Below are 13,398 nucleotides of genomic sequence, written 5' to 3'. Positions count from 1 at the left end.
TGTGGACACTCTAGTGGTCACAATTTTAATCTGATTTTGATGAAACTTGAAATGCGTGATTATAAACCAAAGATCTTGGCTCCTTTCGATATTAGTGCATATCGGATCCTAACTTCCTGAATCATGGCCCTTGATTGTACGAAAAATCGCGTTTTTAGCTTGTGGTCCCTCTAGAGGTAACAATTTTTATCTGATTTAAAAAAAAACGTTTGAATATATCACCGTTACACACTAATGATAGCTGGTTTTGAATTTGTGAAAATTGGACCAAAACTGCTGGACAAAATAGTGTAAATATGGGCAGACAAGAGATGACAAAATACAACCGTATAAAAATATAATTCCAACAAACCTGGTGATGTACTATATGGTACTAGTGACCAAAGAATTTTAGTTCTGGGTTTATTCTAGCAGACTACCACCAGATTATAGCATCCGAAACCCTTGTTCCCAGATGTGCTCAAAATAACTGATGAAGAAATCCGAAATTCTTGCTGGAATTAGCGATGATTGACATTCGAAACTTTATCTATCTTTGGAAGATAAGATGTAGCCCTGTAGTATGTAAAGAAGAATGTATCAGTTAGTGAACGATTCGTTTGAGTATGCTGTAACAAAGGGACCACATCAATATTTTTGGGCTTTTATTGTATGGTATATTCTAATCAACAATAAAAAAAATTCAACTTGATATAAAAGGCATGATTTAATTTTCTGAGAACATTATATAAGTACAATTTTTGTGTAATGCTATAAACAAAATTGAAAACGTCTGGAGCTACCCCCACATAAATCTAGTTAACTTGAATAAATAGGCTGCCAGACTATGAAACATAGGGCCTGCTTGATTTGTCCACCGATAGGCGAGCCAGTTTCTACATGGCATACACCAGTCAGGTTACTGGATCAAAGCAAATCAAGTGATCAGGCTGATAAACAATATGCTGTATTATTACAATATTAAACTGGTTACATGACATGTTTTAATCAAAAACAGTATTCTTAAAAGTGTGACTATCAGTAAGTGACTGCAAAATAAGCAGAAAATTATTAGTAGTAATATTACAGAGAAAAAATAAATGACATATGAACATTTGGTTTTACAAAACTCCAATTCAACTTCAAACATCTGGTTTAATTTTAACGCTTTAAAATTAGTGCTTTATGGAGTTTCTAAATAACGTGAATTTTGCCTGGTGATCGCCGCGCTGCCGGCAAAGCGGCGCATCTGGTGTACACCACAGCCAAACTTTTACGACTTCCGGTTAAATCAAGTCACCTCGCCGGGGAAACTGCTGAACAAATCAAGCATGGCCATAGGCTCATAGCAGCTAAGTTACACATGTTTACAAAAGTTGTCTTTAGGTAACTAAAAAGCAAATTTTTGAAAGATTAATTAGTTTGAATGTTGTTAATCCAAATATATCATCAAATCACACAGTTTGTACGCGGGAAAGTATCTTTAAGACTCTTGACTTGGGAAGATTGACACTGAAAAAACTTATTTGTTGTACTAGACTGTCATGTGTAGTAGTCTACAGACTATCAAATACTGTATCTATACCGGTACTTAAAACAATGCATTATAATGATGTCATTCTCAAATTGCTATGTAAATAAGTCAGAGCTTTACACAATATACAAAGTAATAGTTTGACTACCCCTAAATCATTTGTGGTAATAAAACTAAATGAAATGAAATAGGGTTTAACGTCCAACTGTTTTGCTCCAACTGGGCTAATAAAGCCGAGCATACGGCACACAGTGTGCTATGAGGGAAATTTTGCCCGGACAGCGGCACTACGGCCTACTCTTATATCGAATTCCAACCGAATTCAACTGTAAAAAGACCAAGCGGTCAAATATTTACCGGTAGCAATATTAAAGGTTTTCAAGGAATGTCACAATTTGAAAAAAAAATATCAAATATTTATTAGCCCATTGTTGTTATTAATTTGATAAAATAATTATAGAATATTTTAATTTTCAGTTGCCAACAAACTGAACAATCTTAAAATAACAATGTCTTTAAACACAACATCTTGCAACAGTTAAAATAGTCTTTTATCCGAACATTGTAATATTTAGATCATCACTCCACAGCTTCATAAAATTCTTCTTCTTCTTCATCTTGATCATCTTGTGTAATGTTTTTATCATTTGGGTTTGGTACCCATAAACCAGAATCGATACAACGTTTAATATGATATTCAGCTTCCTCTTTAGGGATTTCTAAAATTCGTGTTTTTAACAATTCAATATCTTGTTTTTCAAAGCACTCGCGTAATGTCTGAAATCAAAATAATGGTTAAAGTTGAGGATGGATGGTCTGATTTCCCATTTTGAATAACAACTGATACAAGAGCATGATTTAAGATTCTAACCCATTGTTAAATTAATAATAAAAACTAATATGGTACACAAGTTTTTAAACAAGACTTGTTAATTCATAAGTGCAGTCTCTTAATGATACATGGCAGCTGATTCATTCTAGACAGTACAATCATGCATACACGTCATACAGATCGGATGATAACATTTTTGCTGTTATCGATTTCATAAGCTTTTACAAAGAAAATCAAAAGCCATAACAGAAAATGTGCAAATTCAAAAGGCTTTTTTGTTTCACTAATTTGAATATGATTCATAACTAATGGAAATTGTTCGAACAGGTGTTTTGTCTTACTAATGTAAACTACGTATAAATTTGAAAAAGACTCAATGATAAAATGTAGTCATTAAAGTGCTAACAAGAAAAGGACAAAGTATAAAAAGACATAATTGAATAATTTTAAAAATATAAAAACATTGGTATAAACATTATTTATATTTATAAGATTAAGAAACTTTTATACTAACAAATTAATATACAGAACTTACTTCAGGTAAGGTTTCCATCACATCTACTGGATCTAATCCACCAGGTCCTAACCTTTTCTTTCTTTCTTCCTGTTTAAATATTATTATCATAAAGTTCATATATATTAGAAATTAAGATATAAAAAGATCCTACATGCATATTGCATTCCCATAGCAGATGATTCAAGATTATATCTTAAACATGATAAATACTAATACAATATCTTGAGGTATACTTCAGAAACTGTTCAAGTTATTGGTATTAGTTTCATCTGAAGTAAGACCCCTACATTTGAAATTGATTGAAAAATAAACAAGAGTAAATGACTTCATATTAATGTCATCTTAACAATATTTATTAATCTCTGGTAATCAACATTTATAAAATATCATTTACAAAGTACTTACTTCCTCATATTCTTTCACTGCTTCATCAATTTTTGCTTTAGCTCGAGAACGTATTCTAGATTTAAAGGCTTCTAATTCATCATTGAATGCATCCTGATATTGTTTCTCTCCAATCTTTATTCTGAGAATACAACGTAACATACAAATATAACATTACAGGATAATGATTACAAAATACCCTCACATAACTACTCTATTTATGTACATATAATTTATTATTCTTCAATAAATAAAAGCATGATTGATATTTATTTCTAAATATACATATTTATTTCAAGTTAAAATATTTTTTTTTGTTTTTTTGTTGGTAGATTAAAATGAAATGTTGGTGATTGTAATAACATGAAGCGAGTTCAGTAAGTCGGCATCATATAAAGAACAAATAGTTAACAAGAAGATCAATCAATTAGTGATATACAAAAAAATATTATAATTACATACCTTGAAAAGAAGGCTCTTACACAGCTCCTTGGATCACGTTCTAATGATTTTGCCAATTCCAAAATAAACTGCATAACAATCACCTGATGTGATACATGGTTCATTAAATCATGTTTCTGTAAAAAAAAAATGGTTCAGTTGAGGAAATATATAATCAGATTGCTAGAGTAGACTTGTCATAAAACAAGTCTTGTTACAGAATGGTGATAATAAATATCTATGATAAAACTAACCTCCTCTATTTCCAAGTCTATACACCACAGGACTAAATAGTTGGCTGTTTCTTCACATACAAGGTGTAAATTATCACTTAAATATTGCTGACTGTCTTCATATTTCTGCATCATACCGTATTTCTTTATTTCGCTTTTATGTTTGTCCACAAATATTTTCTGTAAAACAGATATTACAAATAAGGGAAAAGGTTACATTTTCAATGTTTTAACTGTATGGTAAGGGTGAGATCAACCTAACTATCTTGTTCACATCTATTGCAGCAAGCTCACTTTTCCTTGCTATGTAACCATTAAATTTCTTAAAACATAACTAAAATTTATGGAAACTATACATTGAGGGTTAAAAAGATTTATCTGTACCTGTCTATCAGCTTTTTCTTCATCTGTAAGTTGTTTAGGTGGTGGAGGGGCTTTATTTATTAACTGTTATATTAATAATAAACATATTATATAATACTGTCAAAAAGTATATACATGTATAGTGATACAATCAAGCATGAATTCATTCTCAGTTTTTAAAAAAAATACAATACTGATAACTCTTATTTAGCCAAGTTACAACTTCTACACTCTGAACATCATTTAAACATACATCATACATTATGCAAGAGCTAAATCTGACTATTGCAGGTATTTTTAGGCCTGAAATGTTTTCTAAATTATTAATTAGACATTAATTAACTGATATAGGCCATAATCAACTATTGATGGCATCGGATTTCTCCGAAATTAAATAGATTAGAACGGTTCAGCCGTGTTTTGATTTAATTTAAAAATGGAGGAACGAGACTTAGCTTCAAACAACCAGTGAGGTGGTTGAAATTAGTGCACACGTCTTGTCAAACCTTCAAAGACTAATATCTTCGCTCGCAATAGAGTAATTTGAATATTTATCCAAATATGGTTCAATTCTGTTCAGTATTTACAAAGATGAGATTAATTTAAAATTTAGCAATACTCGGCATCCCATGCAGACAATAAAAACTAGATATCAAAATGAGCAAAAACCAAAATGGCCTATGTTCCACTTAATCACAACAACCAAAGATAGGTTGCCAGGCAACAAAACATACGCCCACAGTGTCCCATATTTCTTTCTTTTGTCAGTAATGAGAACATTTACAACACATAAAAATCTGATTATAAGTAATAACTCAAAGTAATTATCAGAAAACATTAGAATTTGTTTTGATTGTTTGTCTCATGACCTTAAACAATTTATATTAACTTTAGCCTCTAGAACGTCCACAAGATTTTTCCATGTGATCAAGGGCCATAACTTTGGCAGTAATTTTCGGAAATCGTGAAAATCAATTGGATTTTGCATCTCATGACCTAAAACATTGTGAAGAAATTTAAATTCAATCGGATATTAACTTTAGCCTCTAAAGCGTCAACAAGATATTTCAAAAAGATCAAGGATCGTAAATCTGGCAGTAACTATCGGAATCACTGAAAATCAATAGGCTTCAGCGTCTCATGATCTTAAACACTGTGTATAAGTCAATCGGATATTAAGTTTAGCCTCTAAAGCATCCAAAAGATTTTACAAAGTGTTCAAGGGCCATAACTCTGGTAGTAATTATCAGAAATTGCTGAAAATCAACAGGATTCTTCATCTCATGACCTTAAACAGTGCATATAAATTTGAAGTCAATTGTGTATAAATTTAAATTCAATCGGATATTAACTCTACCCTCTAGAGCATCCACAAGGTTGTTCAAAGTGATCAAGGGCCATAACTATCAGAAATCGCTCAAAATCAATAGGCTTCTTCATCGCCTGACCTTAAAGTAGCTAAGTATCTAACTCAATATCATCCAAAATCTTCAACATTGTAAACACAAATTATTTGTCAATTTAAATCAACATTGATACTGTGATCTTACCGGGAAAAGATGGACTTCTCATATCCAATATTTAAAACAAAATAAACATTTTACCATTGGTACACGAATCGTGTACCATAATGCGTTTCAGCCCCAGTTCTAGTAAGAGACTCGAGGAACGAGGCTAGACATATTGCACCAAACCAAATGGCGTTTGTAGACTGGAATAACCAGGCGCTAGAAATTTGCATTCGATTGAGACTGCTGGCTTATTTCGCGGAACATTAACTGATTTGAAATTAGAGTAAAAACGGAAACCATTGAATGTATATCAGTTTATATACATTCATATTACAGTATTATATGAGTTGAGACCAACTTGTGTCAATTTCTAGGTCCCAAATGTTAGCGATTTAGCTCCTTTCAAGTTAAACACTGTGTATAAATTTAAAGTCAATTTGATATTAACTTTAGCCTCTTGAGCGTCCACAAGATTTTTCAGAGTGATCATGGACCATACACTGTAACTTTGGCAGTAATTATTAAAAATCGCTGCACATCAATAGGCTTCTTTGTCTCATGACCTTAAACACTGTGTATAAATTTAAATTCAATCGGATATTAACATTAGCCTCTAGAACATCCACAAGCAATAGTGGATGCCAATAGGGGGTGACGACAATATACAACCACATTTCAATGAGGGCGTATAAAAATGTGGTCAAATTTGATCAAAATATATATTGAATCGTGATTTTTTTATGGCCATTACGATGCACAGAGGCTTTAATAATAACATTAAATAATATTGATAAACTGATTTGAGTTCAGTACTTATTTACTTACAGTTTTAGACATGCCTTCTTTACAGATAGTATCAATATTTAATGGGGTTAGCTGAAATATATAAAATTAACATATCAAACAGTTTAGCTATTTATTGTTCAAAAGCTTTATTTTAACATCAAGTGTGAATAGAAAATCTTTAATGACATATTGTAATCAATTTAAGTAATATGTACTTTATTTTACTTATAAAACAATATTCTCACCTTTTCTTCTTTCATTAGTTCCTCTTCTTTCTTTTTCCATTCAGCTTCCTGTTTTTCTAAATCAGACATTTCTATTTTCAGTTTTTCTAAGTCTGCTGACAACTCACGCTGGTTATTATAAAACACATCATATCAATACATTCACATAGTCCTAACCATTTCAGTAACAATAATACAAAGTAACAAAATACATTTAACATCTACCCATAATAAGCGTGATTAATCTTTGATAAGAATATATTGTAAATCAATTTATGAATTATTAAAATATAGGTTGCCAGTGTCAATAAATAAGCCCAACAACGACAAAGTTGTCATTACAATGTATAAAGTTAGTGATAAATTGAAAGCTAATGGTACAAAAGACTTCTATCAATGACTGAAAGAAAGGAAATTATCATATCCATAGTCTTAACCTTGTAGTGAGTGCCCCCTCAATATAAATGTTCATTTATTTACGTCCAGACGTGGGTCTCCCAAACAAAAAGATTAGTACCACAGGGTAGGATATTAGAAATAAAACCATGAAAGTAATGTTGTAGTGCCCACAATATGAATGGTTGGTACTCTAGCCACAACCTCATATTGTTAACTATCAGCTGTAGGACATCTTCGTCCTAGGAACCCAGTTTATAAAGCACTAGATGTTCAGGAACTCTGTAGTCAAATGTGTTAACAAAGTTTTGCAAAGCAAACGTATAATGTTTGGAAATTTTTCAAAATCAACAGTCATAATGTCATTTGATGATTGACGGTCATATCTGAGGAATATTAGCTTTTTCAGCCAATATTTAATATAAGCATATTGAGCTAACTGCAGCAAAATCGAAAGGGGCATCATGTTTACTTCATTGGGAGATTTGACACAAAATGTCCATATTGTCCTTTACAGTAATGACAAGATCTTGTGATTGTAGGGGGAGGGGGGGGTAACTCTTGATGGTTTTGTCAGATATTCCAAATCAATAAAAGTTATTATACAAAACGCATCAGTAATCAGGAAATTAAATTGTTTGAGTTATGAACTTAAACTCAATGTAAATATTTTAAGTCAAACGGATGATAAATTTAGCTTATGGCCCGCCTTCCATGTACACGTTTCAGCACATTTTTCTGCCTGCGAAAAAGTCAGTATAATGCAAATGTATTGTGACAGTTTCCATGTAAGTTTTTCAGCTTTTCCACTTGTGTTTTTTCTTGCGTAAAGTTTTCACATGCAGATTTTTATGTTCTGACGTACAAACATGGGTTCTCTTTCATTAAGACAATCAACTGCTCTTTTCTGCAAATTCAGCGTAAAGGCAGATTTTTTTGACAAGTTATTATAAAAAGGAGGGTTCCATGCTGTAAACAGAAATCCTCCCTTATGACGTCATTTACATGGGATTCCCCAAACTTTTCAGTGATTTTTCTGTACACATGGAAATACAAAAAATCGCTAGCAGAAACAGGGACATGGAAAGTGGGACTATATGCTTCTTGGACTCATTGATGACAATATATGACCACATTATAAAAACATTATGTACCTTCAGTACAATTGTATCATTATTAAATTATAATATAAAAACATACTTTTGCATCTGCTTCTTTCAATTTCCTTTTTACTTCTTCCAATTTTTGTTTATGACTGAAAAAAAAAAATAGTACCAGTACTAAATACGTTTAGGCGACTGAAACGGTAAGATATGTTTAACAACGGCTTTGCCTGTTTCACATTGAATCCTATTCATTATTTGACCCCAAAAAACTTTAGTATGTTACTGCCTTAAACCAAGCCAATGACTATAGCCTACATCCTATGATAATCCTTTCATATATGAACAATTTGACCTGGGCCCAAATACACCCATGAACCAAATTCAGCCTGGGGTCCAAATCCACATTCACGGGGTCATGCTGGTTAATTTGATAGCACATATGTGGGGGTGAAGTACAGCGACAAAGCGTGATGGGTGAATACATACATGTACATCTTTGATTTTATTTATATATCGTAGATGATAACATTACAGCGTGATTCACCCGGGGGCCCAAATTCAATGGCCTAAAACATTCATGGGGTCATGCTGGTTCATTTGATACCACTTATGTGGGGATGGAGAGCTGTGAAGAAATTGTTTAAGTGGCATTTAGTAACTGGATGAGAATAACACATGACACAATTATATGGAATATAAGTTACTTAAAGAGTTTATTACAGCGACGATTCGACGAGGGTTCTCCCGTCTTTGTCAAGCAAAGCTGTGAAGAAGCGTGATGGGTGAACATACACACATACATACACACATCTTTGATTTTATTTATATCATAGATTATTTACCTTAAATATCCTTTTTCGAATGACTCCTTTTTTTGTTGAGCTTGTGCCATTCTCTCCAATCTAGCATCATGCTTCCATCGATACAAACTTGCTGTATCAATATTGGGATGTGTATCATCTTCATCATCACTGATCTATAAAAATGAAATGGTTTAACATCCTGGTATTCTTCTTCGACGTGGCGGGGGTGGGGGGGGTGGATGGCCAAATGGTTATAAGGTCTGTCATTGAGTCAACTGGCGTAGTTTCGATCCCCAGTTGTACGTGACAAGGAGTAGGGTCGCCTGTCCAACATCGTGGGTTTTCACCGGGTCCTCTGGTTTCCTTCCACAGCTAAAGTCCCCTACGCGCAAGCGAATTATTGAAATAAAATTAAAACCATGTGTTAGTCCTGAAATGACCTAGTCTGAGTCGTGTGGATGTTAAATGCCACAAGGCGAGGGAGAATAGGCTATTTGTAATTCATATAGATCAGTGCTCCAAGTATTGTAATCTAGCCAAGCCGAGGGAGAATAGGCTATTTGTAATTTATATAAATCAGTGCACCGAGTATTTGTGTGATAGAAACAGTAGTTATTTCAGTAAAACTGAGTCTGGTAAGTGGTAAATATAATAAAGGATTCCATCCTTGCACCAAACAAGCTATCATATGAAGCTGGGAATTGCCCAGACAGCCTCTCCAGCTAAATTTTCTTTGAATTCCAACTGCCAAGGGCTATTTTCTATGCATGCCAATGTGTGCAAATTACCTCGGTTTTCCGTTTCATGCAAATAACTTGATGTTTCTTGCCTGGACCTACATCCAGCATGACTAATAAGGGGCAACCAGAACTGTGTTGGGAGAAATCCTAGGACATGTCAGTGTGAAAGTGTCTACTTGGGTGTGCTGCCATTAGGTAGCACGCATATCAGTCCTGTGTCATTTCAGACTCAACACAAACAATGTTTCAGACTTACTTGGCAACTCTCTGGGCTGGGTCTGTTGAAGTTTTGGACTCGGTTTCGGACACAATAAAGTCAAAAGACTGTGTAGGCTACGTATAATAGTAATAACTGCCGTTTTATTTGTTTACTTTTAGGTGAGGCTGACGACAGATTTTGGGCTTGGTTTTGGACTCAATAAAATATATCCTAGTAACAGTTGTTTTTTCTTTCGTGTGAGCGAAGAAAGATTATTTACAATAATAAAGAAATTAAACATTGTTAACCACTGATACTTGTGTTTTGTATTATTTAATTGATCAGCGATTGTTGTATTTAATTGATCAGCGATTGTTGTATATAATCTGGAATTGATTAGTGAAACAATTTTGATGATTAAGTTGGGGTTATTGACGATAATTGATCGCAAATTCTTAAAGCCGTTAATAAACGATTGAAAAATAAAAACACTGCTACTTGCCTTCTGTTGTATTTAATCTGGTTGATAAGTAAAACCAAACTGAGGTTATAAACGATAATTCAACTTATCCCCGAATCCGAAACATTTTATAAGATAAATGTATGACCGACTGAGGTTATATTTATAATTTTGTCAAACGAATAATATATAAGTTATAAATCGTTGTTATCGTTTTATACTATGTCTTTTGGTAAATAAAAGTTATTATTTATTGACTGAATTGATGTTTGTGTTCATCCATTCCTTACAACTTATCCCCCCCCCCCCTGAATCTGAAACGTCGAGGCCGTATTTTTTTTTTTAGTACGAAATGTTGTAAGTCCGAAATGACACGGACCGAAATGACATGTAATCCTGCCATTATACTTGCAAACGTGTCGTCTATGCTTCTGTCGCTGTTGCAAACAAACAATATAATGTTATTAAGACTTTATGAATGGAACCGTTCCAACGTACTACTACACTACTGTCTGTTCCAGGTGACACTACGACACGAAAATTGCATGCCATTTCTTCAATTTTTAATTAAAACGGCTAAAACTTAGTGACATACCTGAAATTGCCATCCCATTACTTTCTTGCACGAGAGAACCAATTTCAGATCAAACTATATAACCTCTCTCTCTTGAAAAAATCGTGGTTTGTTGACACCACATTACTGAACATCAGCAATGTTTGATCTAGTTATCAGAAATAGTCGATTTGGGCAGGGGGCGCTGGTTTGGCTTTGAATCGTTTCGGCCTACTTGGCTGTTAATTAGTTGTTTCGGACCCTGGTTGCTCAAAACTAAGTTATTTTAACGATCCGTTAGAGTTTAACGGATCGTTATCTTGGTAACTTGTCGTTTGTTAACGGTCCGTTAAATTTCTGTTGCTGGAAAGTCAATTTCATTATCTGTTAGCTAACGGATTCATTAAAGTTAATCCAAGAGAATACTGTTTGTTCATTGGCTGAATTTTAAATTTTTGAATTCAATGTACATGTATAACAACTTCATAGAAGTTAGTATTAACAATAAACTGAAGACAGTGAGACAACTAACTGTGCAGTCTGTTCACAAAACTTGATTCAAGACAATAAGAAAACTAGAATTTACTACAGAAAACACCATAGAAGAATACTTTATTTTTTCCTTTAGAAATTTTAGCATAAATCTGTAGGAAAAATTATGGGATTTGCACTACAGAATTATGCGGCCATTACAGGCCACCAAAATTCTGTAAAATAGTATAGAATTTCATCCTATAGAAAATGGAATAGGCCCACATCGCCCAACCCTCTAGAATGTTCTATAGAAAATTACATAGGAACAATGTAATCTATGACTTTTTGCTACAGCCAACTAATGCCATCATTAAACAGATAACGGAGACCAACACCTCTGTTAAATATAACGCCAAGTTAACTACACGTTAAAGTTAACGGGGCTTCCAGCAACAACCTTTCTCTCCATTAAAGTTAATGATCCGTTAACTCCATGTTAACGGATCGTTAAAAGATAACAGAGCTTTGAGCAACCGGCCCCAGCATTATTATTTAGTTTATACGCTAAAACTGTTTTAGTTTATACGCTAAAACTGTATCGCCATAGGGAGATAATTTAGATAAAAATATCTATTTACAGCCGATCAGAACCTATGTACTTTTGAAAAAGTCCTTGATCTCAAAAACTGAGTGAAAAATAAGCAGGTGGAAACAACATAATATTAATCAGACCAAAAAAAAATGAGTGTTTAATACAAGATTCAGAGTGTGATCTATAAATAAGTATTACTACCGCAAAAGAAATGGGCGAACTTTCCTTCACTAAATATTTCTAACAGAATGTACCCGATTTGGAGATCCCGGTTTGATTACCCTTTACGCAAAATGCAAGTGTCTCATTACGCAGACACATTCTATAATGTTTATGTTTTGTGAAAGAAACTATGTCGAAATATATGTTAAATTTACAAGAGAATAGAACTTAGAAGAAGTAAATTCTATCGAACTTCTAGGCTAATTAAGGCTCGACGAAGAGTGCAACGGGATGACTATTTCAGGTATGTCACCAAGTTTTGGCCGTTTAAATTAAAAAAATGAAGAAATGACGAGAAATTTTTGAGTCGGAGTATCTCATGGAACAGAGAGTAGGATTAGATCTACATACATGTATGTACACAACCAATTAAAAGCCTTCTTGAAATAAAATTAAAATCTTATGAAGAAAGGATCTTCACTAGATCTATTGCCTATAGGCTATTTGAATGTTTGTTTTTACCTCAATGTGATCCCATTTACTATAATTGATTGTTGTCATTATGTATTGATATAACGAATTTCTCTGTCCGGTATCTGAAAATAGGAAGCAATAAAAGACCAATGTTTTTCTTTTGCGAGAACTTTCTGCTCCAACCAAGGAAGTGATAGTATGCCTTTGGGATATGGTCATAACGGCATAAGCCATAACGGCCAAAATCCAATGCGTCAAAACGGCCGTTTTTGGGTGATAGTACGACCTAGTTTACTCATAACGACCAAACAGTTTGTTCATAACGGCCAAAAATTTGGTCATAACGGACTAACAATAACATTTTAGTCATAACGGCCAAACAATATTAATTTTTGATGAAAAACAATATATTTTATAAAACGTTACTTAAAGATACATTATGGGAGATTCGGTAACGAGTTGGCAGTTCTCACTATAATAGTTAAAAACTAGATAAGGTAGAAGGCAATTTGGTGAAAATTTCATTCCAATTGATCCACTATGAAACGAGAACAAAGCGACTGTGATTCCCATAAGCCTCGGTCATCATTACTAAAGTCAGTACGATAAACAGCATAGTCTCGATCATCCATTTA

At 33.4% G+C, this 13,398-nt stretch overlaps 1 protein-coding gene across 1 annotated transcript; it reads right to left on the bottom strand.

Annotated features, from left to right (window-relative positions):
* Positions 1-687: 687 nt before the first annotated feature.
* On the bottom strand, positions 688-12,973 carry LOC126811487 (hsp90 co-chaperone Cdc37). Its single transcript, XM_050537145.2, has 11 exons — positions 12,812-12,973; positions 9,149-9,282; positions 8,401-8,455; positions 6,826-6,933; positions 6,620-6,670; positions 4,305-4,367; positions 3,942-4,100; positions 3,709-3,824; positions 3,268-3,388; positions 2,881-2,949; positions 688-2,290 (listed from the first exon to the last, which is right to left on the bottom strand). The coding sequence occupies exons 1-11, from the start codon at positions 12,848-12,850 to the stop codon at positions 2,093-2,095; spliced, it is 1,113 nt and encodes a 370-aa protein (XP_050393102.1). The 5' UTR covers positions 12,851-12,973; the 3' UTR covers positions 688-2,092.
* Between the last annotated feature and the right edge of the window lie 425 nt (positions 12,974-13,398).

This window comes from Patella vulgata, chromosome 2, assembly GCF_932274485.2.
Source record: "Patella vulgata chromosome 2, xgPatVulg1.2, whole genome shotgun sequence".
NCBI classification, from domain to species: domain Eukaryota; kingdom Metazoa; phylum Mollusca; class Gastropoda; family Patellidae; genus Patella; species Patella vulgata.
Note: the sequence above shows the minus strand (reverse complement) of the source record. Positions and strands in the feature narration are given on the sequence as shown.

Excerpts from the sequence above, each read along its gene's own strand:
- LOC126811487 (XM_050537145.2), bottom strand. The coding sequence starts at position 12,850 with ATGACAACAATCAATTATAGTAAATGGGATCACATTGAG. Across the intron at positions 8,456-9,148 it reads TTCGAAAAAGGATATTTAAG|TCATAAACAAAAATTGGAAG; the intron begins GTAAATAATCTA and ends TTTTTTTTTCAG. Across the intron at positions 4,368-6,619 it reads AAGAAGGCATGTCTAAAACT|TTAATAAATAAAGCCCCTCC; the intron begins GTAAGTAAATAA and ends TTAATATAACAG.